General features: G+C 44.3%; 1 protein-coding gene and 1 pseudogene across 5 annotated transcripts in view; one reads left to right on the forward strand and one right to left on the reverse strand.

Moving 5' to 3' along the window:
• Positions 1 to 16,257, reverse strand: part of PARD3B (par-3 family cell polarity regulator beta) — a 777,127-nt gene that overhangs the window by 539,410 nt on the left and 221,460 nt on the right. For all 5 annotated transcript variants that reach the window (XM_083154121.1, XM_083154120.1, XM_083154119.1 and 2 more), the window contains exon 5: positions 843 to 910. In XM_083154121.1, the coding sequence (XP_083010247.1) occupies positions 843 to 910 (68 nt within the window). The remainder of the gene's footprint in view (positions 1 to 842; positions 911 to 16,257) is intronic.
• LOC146025402 (5S ribosomal RNA) lies at positions 7,359 to 7,477 on the forward strand (annotated as a pseudogene).

A 16,257-nucleotide genomic window follows, 5' to 3' on the forward strand; every position in this document is an offset into this window, starting at 1 on the left:
CTTCCTCACGACACTTGCGCTGAGGCATGTAGCGCCGGTCTGTGAATACCCATTGCTCCCTGCGCCTGTCGGCTGTCAATCAAATGACAAACAGGCAGCAGCGCCACCTCCCATTCCTTCCCTCTTCTCAGTGTGCTGTGCCACTGCCAGTCCTCAACACTCCGCCCCCTCTATCTCCTCCCCTCTTCTTCCATCTCCTCCTTCTCTCCCCTCCTTTCCCCCTCAGTCACGAGAGGGGTGTAATGGCGTCCTCAGCATCCTGCCTACGCAGATAGAAGAGGAGGGACTGCACAAGAGTTAAACAGCAAAAGAACAGGGAGCCTTTTATTATACATGTTTATAACAATTTTTTAAATAATTGTAGATATTTTTTATATTAATTTAGACACTTTTTAAATAATCGGCTGGGCTATGTGTCTAAAGGTGGCCATACACTCTGCAATAGCAGCGTGCGATGCAATGTGCGCTCTTGCGGGCATCGCACAGTACAAAAAGTATGTACTTTTTGTACTGCTTTCGGATCGCATCGCACACACATTGCATGCATGCCGTGCGATATGATGCGATCTAGCCCATAACGTATGCGATTCACGCAGCGTGTATGGGCACCTTTAGTGCCTGCAACATTTTGCGGACACAGCACTGAGATGGTGTATGCATACATGTACATGCACCCGAGATCCTCCATAGGATCGCATGTTGCATACGCTCCCCCAATTGGACTGCAGCTTGTTGTAATGGCAATGTGAAAGGGCGCAAAAATTTATGGTTTGCAGGAGGGCGCCGGACACCCTAGCACCGGCCTCACCCAGCGAGGCAACAAGCGTCACCCGCACAAGTACCTGGTCATCTGCCATCGGGGCGCCTCTTCTTGCCAGCTGACGGTTTTCTGCTCATCTGTGGACGGACTCTGAGAAAGAGACAGATAAAAAATATCAGTCACCAATGATGGGGCACTAATAACAACGATACATTATAGTGATACAGTTACACTAATATCAATGATACATTATAGTGATACAGTTACACTAATATCAACGATACATTATAGTGATACAGTTACACTAATATCAATGATACATTATAGTTACACTAATAACAACGATACATTATAGTGATACAGTTACACTAATATCAATGATACATTATAGTTACACTAATAACAACGATACATTATAGTGATACAGTTACACTAATATCAATGATACATTATAATGATAGTTACACTAATAACAACGATACATTATAGTGACACAGTTACACTAATAACAATGATACATTATAGTGATACAGTTACACTAATAACAACGATACATTATAATGATACAGTTACACTAATATCAATGATACATTATAATGATACAGTTACACTAATAACAACGATACATTATAATGATACAGTTACACTAATAACAATGATACATTATAATGATACAGTTACACTAATATTAATGGTACATTATAATGTTATAGTTACACTAATATCAATGATACATTATAATGATACAGTTACACTGAGATTAGGAAAGTACCACCCAGTTCTAATAATGTACAATATCCTAATTTGCTTCATTATCTGCAAATGCAATCAGCATGAAAGGAATATAGTCACCATGACACACAACAGAGAGATCAGCATCCTCAGAACCGTTTGCACCATGACGATGTTTGCCACGCACAGTAATGCAGTCCCCTCAGAGGTCTGCCCACCTATACTGTATACACATTGCTGGGTGCCCGCAGGATAACGAGCGCAGGTGTAATGTATGTATGTATGTAGTCGCAGGATACACCTATACTGTATACACATTGCTGGGTGCCCACAGGATAACGAGCGCAGGTGTAATGTATGTATGTATGTAGTCGCAGGATACACCTATACTGTATATACATTGCTGGGTGCCCGCAGGATAAAGAGCGCAGGTGTAATGTATATATGTATGTATGTATGCTCAGAAACAAAAATTAATATACACTTCAGCGCTACTCCATAAATTTTTGACCATGTGTGTAGATTCACTTCAAAGCAAATTTTCTAGTATTCTTCGTATCTGTGCAACGTCTTAAGGGCACCTACTGACCTTAAAGTAGGTCCCTATGTGCCCGTAGAGGTTTCTTTTATCCTTGCCAAGTCAAATAGGTATTTGCAGCTGGTAGCAAATGAGTAAATTACTGACCTTATAAAAAGGCCCTATGTTCGCATAAAGGTATCTTTATCCTATTGATCTCGCCACAGGTCTATATCAGCTACACATGTAGTCGCTGGGAAACACACTCACCTCAGAATGAGGCCCTATGTTCACAGAAAGGTATCTTTGGTGTATCCACATCCAAGACGTCCCCTTGTACAAATGCTCATATACTGTCGTAGCAGAGAAAGAATTTATTCCAGGACGTGTACAATAAAACATAAGACATAAAAAATCCAATTAAAATACACCCAGTCTCAGGTGAGCCCAAAATACCTCACCCCCGATATCCGGATACTGGGGGGGAGTCGAACCAGATGAAAAAATGGTCAAGGGTCTCACCTGTGTTGTGGGTTCAGTCCTCTCACCAACGCGTTTCGGGCTTTAAGGTTAGCCCTTTTTCAAGGTGTGAGGAGTACTGTAATGAGAGGGTATTTATACCCTCTAAACAATGAAACAAGATAAAACATCTACAAAACCCGGCATGGGGTGCAATTCCCCATCACGGTGTTCACCTATGTACCTCTCTAATACAACTTCATAATCTCTCTAACTACCTAAACACATACACCGCTGGAGTCATAAGTGCAGGTAGAATCATTTGGAGAATGTTAAATTCAATTATAGAGTAGCGCATAGTGTCCATGTAAGTAAGTAATCCGGTTATCCCGATTTTCTGTTTGTGTTCGTATCAGCTCAATCGGTCAGCTGACCGGGCGACTTGCTGGTGCGGAAGTGCGTCACTGTGCTTCCGTTTTGTTCATCCTCCGTCAATGCCTGTTGTTATGGAACGCATACTTCCTGGATTGCGTTCCAAAGTTGCGGGCGCCATTTTGTGTGTGGCATCTTCAAATGCTTGATGCATATTCGTGTCCTTATGCTCACCGCCATATTGGAGTTCCGCTCAGCGGAATACAAACAACATATAAGACAAGATATTAGTATTGTATACGCTTTATCCTATTATTTGACAAAACGATTATTAACACTTGAATGTCAATCGGTATTTATACCTACATGATTAATATATACATGTAATGTAAAAAAGGTAAGTATAAAAAAGGATATAAATATCGGGAGATGGGGCTTTAAAATCTCATGCATATAATAAGAACGGAGATGAATGAAAATATTTAAAAAAATTTAAAAAAATTATTTAAGAATTTTTATAAAGAATTGGGGGTCTGAAAGGGAGGGTGGGCACAATCAAATCCAGAAAAAAACACCCATATATACCCCATAGAAAAATATACGTATATGTATATATAAACACATATAAAAACATATAAAAACATACAGAAGACTTCCCCATATATTATTATAAGAAACACTTTAGTTCGAACCCGATGTTTAAACCCCGAGGTTCAATGGTTTTGTGGGAATATATTCTAGTTGTTTTGCCGATATATTGTTTTTGGCACGAGCACTCGATTATATATACGCAAAATTTGCTGCTACGCGTATATGTAGCAGCAAATTTTGCGTATATATAATCGAGTGCTCGTGCCAAAAACAATATATCGGCAAAACAACTAGAATGCTAAAAACACGCCTAGCCGAGCATGTTAGAAATATTAAGAAGGGGATGGAGACCCATAATGTCTCGGCCCACTTCAAAAAAACACACAATATGGAGATTAAACATCTAACATCGTTTTGTGGCATTAATGTTGTCAAAGACAATTGGAGGGCCAATGACAAAGAAAAAAGACTAGCATGTCTTGAAATGAAAAAGATATATTCCCACAAAACCATTGAACCTCGGGGTTTAAACATCGGGTTCGAACTAAAGTGTTTCTTATAATAATATATGGGGAAGTCTTCTGTATGTTTTTATATGTTTTTATATGTGTTTATATATACATATACGTATATTTTTCTATGGGGTATATATGGGTGTTTTTTTCTGGATTTGATTGTGCCCACCCTCCCTTTCAGACCCCCAATTCTTTATAAAAATTCTTAAATAATTTTTTTAAATTTTTTTAAATATTTTCATTCATCTCCGTTCTTATTATATGCATGAGATTTTAAAGCCCCATCTCCCGATATTTATATCCTTTTTTATACTTACCTTTTTTACATTACATGTATATATTAATCATGTAGGTATAAATACCGATTGACATTCAAGTGTTAATAATCGTTTTGTCAAATAATAGGATAAAGCGTATACAATACTAATATCTTGTCTTATATGTTGTTTGTATTCCGCTGAGCGGAACTCCAATATGGCGGTGAGCATAAGGACACGAATATGCATCAAGCATTTGAAGATGCCACACACAAAATGGCGCCCGCAACTTTGGAACGCAATCCAGGAAGTATGCGTTCCATAACAACAGGCATTGACGGAGGATGAACAAAACGGAAGCACAGTGACGCACTTCCGCACCAGCAAGTCGCCCGGTCAGCTGACCGATTGAGCTGATACGAACACAAACAGAAAATCGGGATAACCGGATTACTTACTTACATGGACACTATGCGCTACTCTATAATTGAATTTAACATTCTCCAAATGATTCTACCTGCACTTATGACTCCAGCGGTGTATGTGTTTAGGTAGTTAGAGAGATTATGAAGTTGTATTAGAGAGGTACATAGGTGAACACCGTGATGGGGAATTGCACCCCATGCCGGGTTTTGTAGATGTTTTATCTTGTTTCATTGTTTAGAGGGTATAAATACCCTCTCATTACAGTACTCCTCACACCTTGAAAAAGGGCTAACCTTAAAGCCCGAAACGCGTTGGTGAGAGGACTGAACCCACAACACAGGTGAGACCCTTGACCATTTTTTCATCTGGTTCGACTCCGCCCCAGTATCCGGATATCGGGGGTGAGGTATTTTGGGCTCACCTGAGACTGGGTGTATTTTAATTGGATTTTTTATGTCTTATGTTTTATTGTACACGTCCTGGAATAAATTCTTTCTCTGCTACGACGGTATATGAGCATTTGTACAAGGGGACGTCTTGGATGTGGATACACCAAAGATACCTTTCTGTGAACATAGGGCCTCATTCTGAGGTGAGTGTGTTTCCCAGCGACTACATGTGTAGCTGATATAGACCTGTGGCGAGATCAATAGGATAAAGATACCTTTATGCGAACATAGGGCCTTTTTATAAGGTCAGTAATTTACTCATTTGCTACCAGCTGCAAATACCTATTTGACTTGGCAAGGATAAAAGAAACCTCTACGGGCACATAGGGACCTACTTTAAGGTCAGTAGGTGCCCTTAAGACGTTGCACAGATACGAAGAATACTAGAAAATTTGCTTTGAAGTGAATCTACACACATGGTCAAAAATTTATGGAGTAGCGCCGAAGTGTATATTAATTTTTGTTTCTGAGCATCCATCCAAGGGGAGCTAGTGCCCCACTAATATACACACGGCTGCAACCCCTGGCGCCGCCATCCTCTCTATATCTCTTTCTATGTATGTATGTATGTATGTATTCGCAGGATACACCTATACTTTATATACATTGTTGGGTGCCTGCAGGAATATGAGAGCAGGTGTAATGTATGTATGTATTCGCAGGATACACCTATACTGTATATACATTGTTGGGTGCCCGCAGGAATATGAGCGCAGGTGTAATGTATGTGTGTGTATGTATGTATGATACACACATGCACATATACTATATATACATTGCTGGGTGTCCACAGGATAACGAGTGCAGGTGTAATGTATGTATGTAGTCGCAGGAAACACCTATACTGTATATACATTGCTGGGTGTCCGCAGGTGTAATGCATGTATGTATGTAGTCGCAGGATACACCTACACTGTATATACATTGCTGGGTGCCCGCAGGATAAAGAGCGCAGGTGTAATGTACAGTATGTATGTATGTACGTATGTAGTCGCATGATACACCTATACTGTATATACATTGTTGGGTGCCTGCAGGAATATGAGCTCAGGTGAAATGTATGTATGTATGATACAAGGACGCACGTGGTCACGCCCACCACCCCCACCAGTGCCGGCTGACAACTCCATACTGAGACGGAGTTGTCTTTCAGCCGTCCCGCTGTCATCCCGCATACGGCGCTTTATCGCGCACCACACGGACAGCACTCACTGCAGTCTCTCATGTCCCTGCCTTGGACTCGTACCTAACCTGAGAGCAGTATCCTCCCCACCGGCCGTAGCCGGCGCAGGTAACGGGGTTAATCCCCCTCATACCCTGGTCTCACCAGCGTCAAGCATTTATATTGTTTCCTTTATATTCACTTTAAAATTTGAATTGTGAAACGTGGGACCCTTGTAGTGAGACTGCATGAGTCAGTGTGGCTTCTACTAGCTTTATCTGCATACCTATCCACTTGTGCATTATATGTGGCTATAGGATATTTAGCAGAATATTAACCTCTGAATTGCTAGTGTTTCATTCACCTATTACATGTGTGCTTGTAATTAACCCTGCATACCTAAGTGACAGCCCATATTCTTTCTAGTTTACATTGCTAATACCCATTTGTGATTTATATTAACCTATCACTTATGTACAACATTTAAACGTTTGACACCTATAATACCTGTTTAATCAGTTTCTGATTACTTCCATATGGTCTGTTGGGAGACCTCACACTTACTACAAAGCTGTGTGTATATCTACTACTTTACAGAATTCTAAGGACTGAATCACTCATTATTCTCAGCCCTAATCATCCCAATCAATAACTGGATTCCCCGGTGTGCTTCTGGTGTCTTTTGTAACATATACACTGACACTAGGGACCAATCTCCCTTCTATCCAGGGACCGTGGGTACATTTACCATTTCATTTTTCTTTTTCCCGCATAATTAATTTCCTTTTCTGCATAAAATCAATTGTCTTTAAGCACTAAGGGCATCTATCCCCTTATCCCTCCCCTTTCATTTTAGAGGAGCTATCGCATGATCCTCTGACTCTCATCAAATCATCCGATGCTAGCATGATATTTGACAGCAGAGATGAGGGTTCTGTTTGTTAGCACCTCCTACCACTAAACTATCCATCTTTCGTGGCTCTCTCATCCATCCAGCCAGCACAAGCACTCCTGCAATACTATTTGAGTAACAGGTCTGCCTTGATCTGAACGGTTTGGACAGCAGAAGCTTACCTTGGCTCACCCTCCAAATTGACATCGGAAGTAACCAGCAAGGGCTATACAGCCATACTTCACTGGACCGCCTGTAATCCATCCGAACACAGAAGCTAAGCAGTGAGAGGCTGGATAAGTACCTACATGGGGGACCTATAGGGAATATCCAGTGCTGTATTCATCCACTGGGGCAGTACGCCTGTTAATACTGCTGAGGTGCAGCCACAACAATCTTGAACCCCTCCCTTCTCTTTTCCTTTATGCCCCAACTGTCCATACCCATCTCTGCCGACACTGGGGTGGATAACTTAGTGGTGGTGCGCAGTGACCTGTGTCTTGTCCGATTGCCGATACCGTATATTATATATAAAAATTGGTACTAGGCAATATTTTATCTAAACATTCTCGCTCTTGTTGAATTATTATTGTTTGATATTGTCACAAAAAGTGGCGGGAGTCCATCACGCATGGTGCTCTCCAACAATCACATAAACGGTGTGTGGATATAGTTATATGAACCTATTTTACTAATCAAGCTTTCAATTAAAAGTTAAGTTTTATTACTATTTCCATCTGTACATTCATCTAATTGTTTATTATATCAAGTGTGCCCCAAAAACCTTGTTGGTTCTTCTTTAGTCTTTTTCTACAGACTACCTCCATTCTCACTATATATACATTGGTGGGTGTCCACAGGATAACGAGTGCAGGTGTAATGTATGTATGTATGTATGTATGTATTCGCAGGATACACCTATACTGTATATACATTGCTGGGTGTCAGCAGGATAACGAGCACAGGTGTAATGTACAGTATGTATGTATTCGCAGGATACACCTATACTGTATATACATTGCTGGGTGTCCACAGGATAACGAGCACAGGTGTAATGTATGTATGTATGATACACACATGCACCTATACAGTATATACATTGCTGGGTGTCCGCAGGATAACAAGCACAGGTGTAATGTACAGTATGTATGTATGTATTCGCAGGATACACCTATACTGTATATACATTGCTGGGTGTCCGCAGGATAACGAGCACAGGTTTAATGTACAGTATGTATTCGCAGGATACACCTATACTATATATACATTGCTGGGTGTCCGCAGGATAACGAGCGCAGGTGTAATGTATGTATGTATTCGCAGGATACACCTATACTGTATATACATTGCAGGGTGTCCGCAGGATAACGAGCTCAGGTGTAATGTATGTATTTATGTAGTCGCAGGATACACCTACACTGTATATACATTGCTGGGTGTCCGGAGGATAACGAGTGCCGGTGTAATGTATGTATGTATGTAGTCGTAGGACACACCTATACTGTATATACATTGCTGGGTGTCCGCAGGTGTAATGTATGTATGTATTCGCAGGACACACCTATACTGTATATACATTGCTGGGTGTCCGCAGGATAACGAGCGCAGGTGTAATGTACAGTAGGAGCAAGTTTCATCTTTTCTCCTTTAGTCATGGCTAGCCATGGCTAGCCATGGCTATTCTATTGTTCTCAGCTGCAATACAATAGGTATTGCAGCTGAGAACAATAGAATAGCCATGGCTAGCCATGGCTAGCCATGGCCAAAGGAGCAAAGATGAAACTTGCTCCTACTGTATGTATGTATGTAGTCGCAGGATACACCTACACTGTATATACATTGCTGGGTGTCCGGAGGATAACGAGCGCAGGTGTAATGTATGTATGTATTCGCAGGATACACCTATACTGTATATACATTGCTGGGTGTCCGGAGGATAATGAGCGCAGGTGTAATGTATGTATGTATGATACACACATGCACCTATACTGTATATACATTGCTGGGTGTCCGCAGGATAACGAGCGCAGGTGTAATGTATGTATTCGCATGATACACCTACACTGTATATACATTGCTGGGTGTCCGCAGGTGTAATGTATGTATGTATGTATGTAGTCGTAGGATACACCTATACTGTATATACATTGCTGGGTGTCCGCAGGATAACGAGCTCAGGTGTAATGTATGTATTCGCATGATACACCTACACTGTATATACATTGCTGGGTGTCCGCAGGTGTAATGTATGTATGTATTCGCAGGATATACCTATACTGTATATACATTGCTGGGTGTCCGCAGGTGTAATGTATGTATGTATTCGCAGGATATACCTATACTGTATATACATTGCTGGGTGTCTGCAGGATAACGAGCGCAGGTGTAATGTATGTATGTATGTATGTATGTATTTATTCGCAGGATAGACCTATACTGTATATACATTGCTGGGTGTTCGCAGGTGCAATGTATGTATGTATTCGCAGGATACACCTATACTGTATATACATTGCTGGGTGTCCGCAGGTGTAATGTATGTATGTATTCGCAGGATACACCTATACTGTATATACATTGCTGGGTGTCCGCAGGATAACGAGCGCAGGTGTAATGTATGTATGTATTCGCAGGATACACTTATACTGTATATACATTGCTGGGTGTCCGCAGGATAACAAGCTCAGGTGTAATGTATGTATTCGCATGATACACCTATACTGTATATACATTGATGGGTGTCCGCAGGATAACGAGCGCAGGTGTAATGTATGTATGTATTCGAAGGATACACCTATACTGTATATACATTGCTGGGTGTCCGCAGGATAACGAACTCAGGTGTAATGTATGTATTCGCATGATACACCTATACTGTATATACATTGCTGGGTGTCCGCAGGATAACGAGCGCAGGTGTAATGTAAGTATGTATTCGCAGGATACACATATACTGTATATACATTGCTGGGTGTCCGCAGGATAACGAGCGCAGGTGTAATGCATGTATGTATGTATTCACAGGATACACCTATACTGTATATACATTGCTGGGTGTCCGCAGGATAACGAGCGCAGGTGTAATGTATGTATGTATGTATGTATTTATTCGCAGGATATACCTATACTGTATATACATTGCTGGGTGTCAGCAGGATAACGAGCGCAGGTGTAATGTATGTATGTATTCGCATGATACACCTATACTGTATATACATTGCTGGGTGTCCGCAGGATAACGAGCGCAGGTGTAATGTATGTATGTATTCGCAGGATACACCTATACTGTATATACATTGCTGGGTGTCCGCAGGATAACGAGCTCAGGTGTAATGTATGTATTCGCATGATACACCTATACTGTATATACATTGCTGGGTGTCCGCAGGATAACGAGCGCAGGTGTAATGCATGTATGTATTCGCAGGATACACCTATACTGTATATACATTGCTGGGTGTCAGCAGGATAACGAGCGCAGGTGTAATGTATGTATGTATGTATTCGCAGGATACACCTATACTGTATATACATTGCTGGGTGTCAGCAGGATAACGAGCTCAGGTGTAATGTATGTATTCGCAGGATATACCTATACTGTATATACATTGCTGGGTGTCAGCAGGATAACGAGCGCAGGTGTAATGTATGTATGTATTCGCAGGATACACATATACTGTATATACATTGCTGGGTGTCAGCAGGATAACGAGCGCAGGTGTAATGTATGTATGTATTCGCAGGATACACCTACACTGTATATACATTGCTGGGTGTCCGCAGGATAACGAGCGCAGGTGTAATGCATGTATGTATGTATTCGCAGGATACACCTATACTGTATATACATTGCTGGGTGTCCGCAGGATAACGAGCAAAGGTGTAATGTATGTATGTATTCGCAGGATACACCTATACTGTATGTACATTGCTGGGTGTCCGCAGGATAACGAGCGCAGGTGTAATGACCTGGCGCCACTCTGCTGACGAGTTGGGATTATATAACTGGACTATTACACCGCGCTCGCACATCACCCTATTAATGATAACACTAAGACACAGAACTGTTATCTGCCAAATACGGGAGCTGCGCCTCTGGCCTTAATGATAATACAAAGCATTATTTACCATCCCCCATGTAAGTTACCAAGTGAAATATGTTCTACGAAGATTTGCAGCAAAATGGGGTAGATGGAAAATGACTTAATAGTCCTAATATATGGCATGAAGGCGATGGGGCGGACAGACGTGCCTGCACATCCTTCCCATTCATTAGCCTCATGTATTGTATTATTTCTGTATTACTAGATGATTTACACACCTGTTGTGTGGGGACGGGTGATGCGGGTAATATTCCCATGGCGGATTACCGTGTACATGAGACTCAGCGGGACTCAGAACTGTACATGACACATGTCAGTCCCACAGTGTGGCCCTAATAACACTACTCTAAATGACACCTAGAACACAATTTGCCAATCACTACTGATCACTGTTCGTGGTTTCATCTCCAGAAGTAAAAATTACTTTTATATTTTCTGTATAACCAGTAATGTAAATTCTGATAGATCGTTAGTGTTGTTTCTGATTCCCCGCACTTGTCACATCAGTGCAGTTCCTCTTTCCTACTTGGGACTTCTAGCAAACTCTGGTCTGTATCGCAGTATTGCGATACAGACCAGAGTGTGCTAGAAGCACCACAGCAGAGAGCGACACTGTGACAGGTGCAGGGTGCTAGAAAGAACACTAGGGGTCAGATGTAATGGGGTGTGAGTCTGGTGGCATGATGCTGAACAAATATGGAGATCAGCCAGCAGCCCTCAGGCCCGCCGGACTCACACCGCATTACATCCAGCCCTAGATCTGCTTTCGGCTGAGAAATTAGCATTTTGGACGTGCACAGTCACCGGTGCGGACATTACGGTTATGTTGTTGCATCATTCTGACACGCTGGGAACAGAACTAACCGGGCACAATTCATGTACAGTACCCATCCTCTCCAAGTGTGTACTGTACTTTGTATGCCCGCAGGGGTCATGCAGTACACTGTATTCACACAGGATGTGTACTGGGCAACAGAATCGCTCTACAGAGAGCGGCAGGTCTATAGCCCTGCTGCAATACAGGTTGCTCCACCTGTCGCAGCGGTAAGTAGTATAGCACACGGCTCCAGCATTAACCGATGCAGTTCTGTAAGCATGACAACAGTCTGGTGCCCGTACCTGCCTGCAAAGTGCAGGGCAGTACAGTGCAGGGCAGTACAGTGCAGGGCAGTACAGTGCAGGGCAGGGCAGTACAGTGCAGTGCAGGGCAGTACAGTGCAGGGCAGTACAGTGCAGGGCAGTACAGTGCAGGGCAGTACAGGGCAGGGCAGGGCAGTACAGTACAGTGCAGGGCAGGGCAGGGCAGTACAGTGCAGGGCAGTACAGTGCAGGGCAGTACAGTGCAGGGCAGTACAGTGCAGGGCAGTGTAGGGCAGTACAGTGCAGGGCAGTACAGTGCAGGGCAGTACAGTGCAGGGCAGTACAGTGCAGGGCAGTACAGTGCAGGGCAGTACAGTGTAGGGCAGTACAGTGCATGGCAGTGCCCATGACAAATGCATTTTGGATAAGATGGATCGCTGCCAACATCTCCAGCTACCGACACAGGGCTACGCCAGGGATTGCGCCCCTAAGAGGTTAACCAGATAGGCTGTATTGTTACAGATAGGAATCAGCCTCTCAGTGGGGTACGGCTTCCGGAAACTTCACAAAATCAAAGGCTCGATGCTGGGCTGAGCTATTAATCAGCGCGCCTAATGAAGCAAGTTACTCTGAATAATTCAAGACGACCAGACGTATTAACATTTATTTAATTCTATCCATATTATGTGCGCAATATAATGCGAAGGTTACAGACAAAACACATTTACTCTGCTGCAGTAACAGATGGGTCAGCGGACCGGGAATTCCGAAATATCAGTACTCAAAATGGTGACCCAACGCAAATCAAAGAAAGGTCTAATGGGGAGGCGGGGAGGGCTATCGTTTACGGAGTATTAGAGACAGAGAAACCGCTCATGCCAAGAGATGCCCAACACAGGGAGATACCATGTGCCCACAGCCTCATGTTTCCAGAGCCGGCAGGCCCCTCCCTCGGCTTGCCCTGGTAGGCAGATGGTAGGCCTGGCATTTCTGGTGGGAATCTCTACTAGAACCAAGCGGCCGGAGTAACACTGACATGGAGGAGCAGCCACCAAACCTGCATGCAGCTGGCACCGTGGGGGGCACCACTGGGCACCATTGGGTACATTTAGGAAGATTCTATCGATTATCTTCTAGAAGGTGCTACAGAAGTAAAAACTAGAATCTGATTGGTTGGCAACATCCCATTTTCTACAGAACTCACATCTTAGTAAATGTATCCGGATGAGTGATGCGTTGCCAGCCGACCTTGTGTTTCCATGCCCACTGCCCACCATCCTAATGGAAGTACCAGCCGTGTGCACCTGGACGAACCAGGATTCCCAGTATGGTGTGGTCACCAGAGACTGTCAGGGTGTATCAGCCATATCGCCCACCTCCACCCAGGTAATGGGATTGTTGGCACGTGCCATAGGGTGACCAACGCATCCCTTTAATCCGGGACACATTAATTACACAGGTTCTGTGGCTGGCTTTCACCTGGTTTTAAACTGCCACAGAACCTGTGTAATTAATATGTGTCCCGGATTAAAGGGATGAGTTGGTCACCCTAACGTGCCACCTTACCTCTATGGATATAGAATCCCTTTACTTCAACAGGAATAAAAAAACACTCAAACACATTGTGTGATAAACACGTAACACAAACAGCACTTAATGAATGGCAGTGGCAGATCACCGTCTCAAAACACCACAATCTTCCGGCATCCAACTTCTGGGTCCTGACGTCAGCACGCACTCCTATCTCATCATATGTTTTCAGAATCGGGCAGGTGGAAAAGCCCATAAATGGGAGGGGCTGCACAATCGCTTTATCGTTATCTCCGGATTAATGGTTTGAAACATCCATGATGATAACTGCGCAATTGATAAGCTTTTGTCAACCTAATGCATATCAACCACATGGAGCTGTGGGTGGCGGTGTAGGAGCGGGTGCGGTGGGTGGCGGAGTAGGAGCAGGTGCAGTGGGTGGCAGAGTAGGAGCAGGTGCGGTGGGTGGCAGAGTAGGAGCGGGTGCGGTGGGTGGCAGAGTAGGAGCGGGTGCAGTGGGTGGCAAAGTAGGAGCGGGTGCAGTGGGTGGCAAAGTAGGAGCGGGTGCAGTGGGTGGCAAAGTAGGAGCGGGTGCAGTGGGTGGCAAAGTAGGAGCGGGTGCAGTGGGTGGCAAAGTAGGAGCGGGTGCAGTGGGTGGCAAAGTAGGGGCGCAAGCGGTGGGGACAGAGTTGGGGCGCAAGCGGTGGGGACAGAGTTGGGGCGCAAGCGGTGGGGACAGATTCGGGGCGCAAGCGGTGGGGACAGAGTTGGGGCGCAAGCGGTGGGGACAGAGTTGGGGCGCAAGCGGTGGGGACAGAGTTGGGGCGCAAGCGGTGGGGACAGAGTTGGGGCGCAAGCGGTGGGGGACAGAGTTGGGGCGCAAGCGGTGGGGGACAGAGTTGGGGCGCAAGCGGTGGGGGACAGAGTTGGGGCGCAAGCGGTGGGGGACAGAGTTGGGGCGCAAGCGGTGGGGGACAGAGTTGGGGCGCAAGCGGTGGGGGACAGAGTTGGGGCGCAAGCGGTGGGGGACAGAGTTGAGGCGTAAGCGGTGGGGGACAGAGTTGAGGCGTAAGCGGTGGGGGACAGAGTTGAGGCGTAAGCGGTGGGGACAGAGTTGAGGCGTAAGCGGTGGGGGACAGAGTTGAGGCGTAAGCGGTGGGGGACAGAGTTGAGGCGTAAGCGGTGGGGACAGAGTTGGGGCGCGAGCGGTGGGGACAGAGTTGGGGCGCGAGCGGTGGGGACAGAGTTGGGGCGCGAGCGGTGGGGACAGAGTAAGGGGAACCTCAGGTGACCTGGGTACGTGACGTTCCCCCAGTAATTTCAGCCAGACTGTTTTCTTTGTGACGAGAGGGAGAAGTATAATTGGCGTATACTATCATTGTAGTCTGCAGCAGGATGAAGGAAATTAGCCATCAGATGTGAATTGCTCGTTTAATCAACTTCCTGCAATTAGCAGAACTTGGTCTATTTAAAAAATTTTTTTTACCAGGCTGCAAGTAAACGAGGGGCGGCCAGGCGGAGTAATCACAGCGCTGCGCTTGACATAGCGGTGTGCCAGACACTTATCTAGAAGTAAATATAATGCATCTATTCATCTATGTATACAGGTATCCTCCCCATCTGCAGCATGGTATTGGTATGCCACGTTCTCCTCCCAGCACCCCGAGAGAGACGTGACACCCCTTTATACATTTACAGACATGCTGAAAGCATAACCTTATACCATACTACTATACACTCTGCATCTCTGACCCTTATACCATCCTGCTGCCATCCTAATGCTACCCTGTAACACTCCAGACCCACGTCTGCTGCTTACTAATGGCACATAGGTGATGCCGCCACAGAACACATCCGCCTAGTTGGTGTGCACAGACTTCCCCGCCGTGGCACCAATAAATAAACCTGAGACACACGCAGTGTACAAATCAGACGTTCCATTCCCCCGGCGTCTCGGTACTTTCTGCTGTGAAATGTTATACAAAAACATAATTCAGCAGTCAAGAAAAAACCCCTGATGTTTTTACCATAAGGGAAACTTCATTCAATCCCTAAATTATGCTCACCTGCAAAGGGCAGATTCTGCATGACAAAATGTCACTATTTATCATATGCAAAGCACAAGACTGCATTATTCATTTCACCCACAGATAAGCAATCTGTGCAGCGGAGAGCCCCACGCCAGCCGCTGCGCACATGCTGCTTGTGTTAGGCAGTGCCCTGTATACAAGGCGCTCGGAGCGGAAGCTCCAGGGCTGCAGATTCATAAGTGAATCAAATGTATCAGGATCAGTAGAACGTATGTATAAGGAATAGAGGCCTCACGTTGTCTAAAGAAGGAATTATTTTAAAGAGAAATTTCATAATTGTTACATTTAAATTGTAATAGAAAAATATTTAAACGTTTCCTCT

Source organism: Crinia signifera, chromosome 7 (assembly GCF_055691185.1).
Source record: "Crinia signifera chromosome 7, ASM5569118v1, whole genome shotgun sequence".
Classification (NCBI taxonomy): domain Eukaryota; kingdom Metazoa; phylum Chordata; class Amphibia; order Anura; family Myobatrachidae; genus Crinia; species Crinia signifera.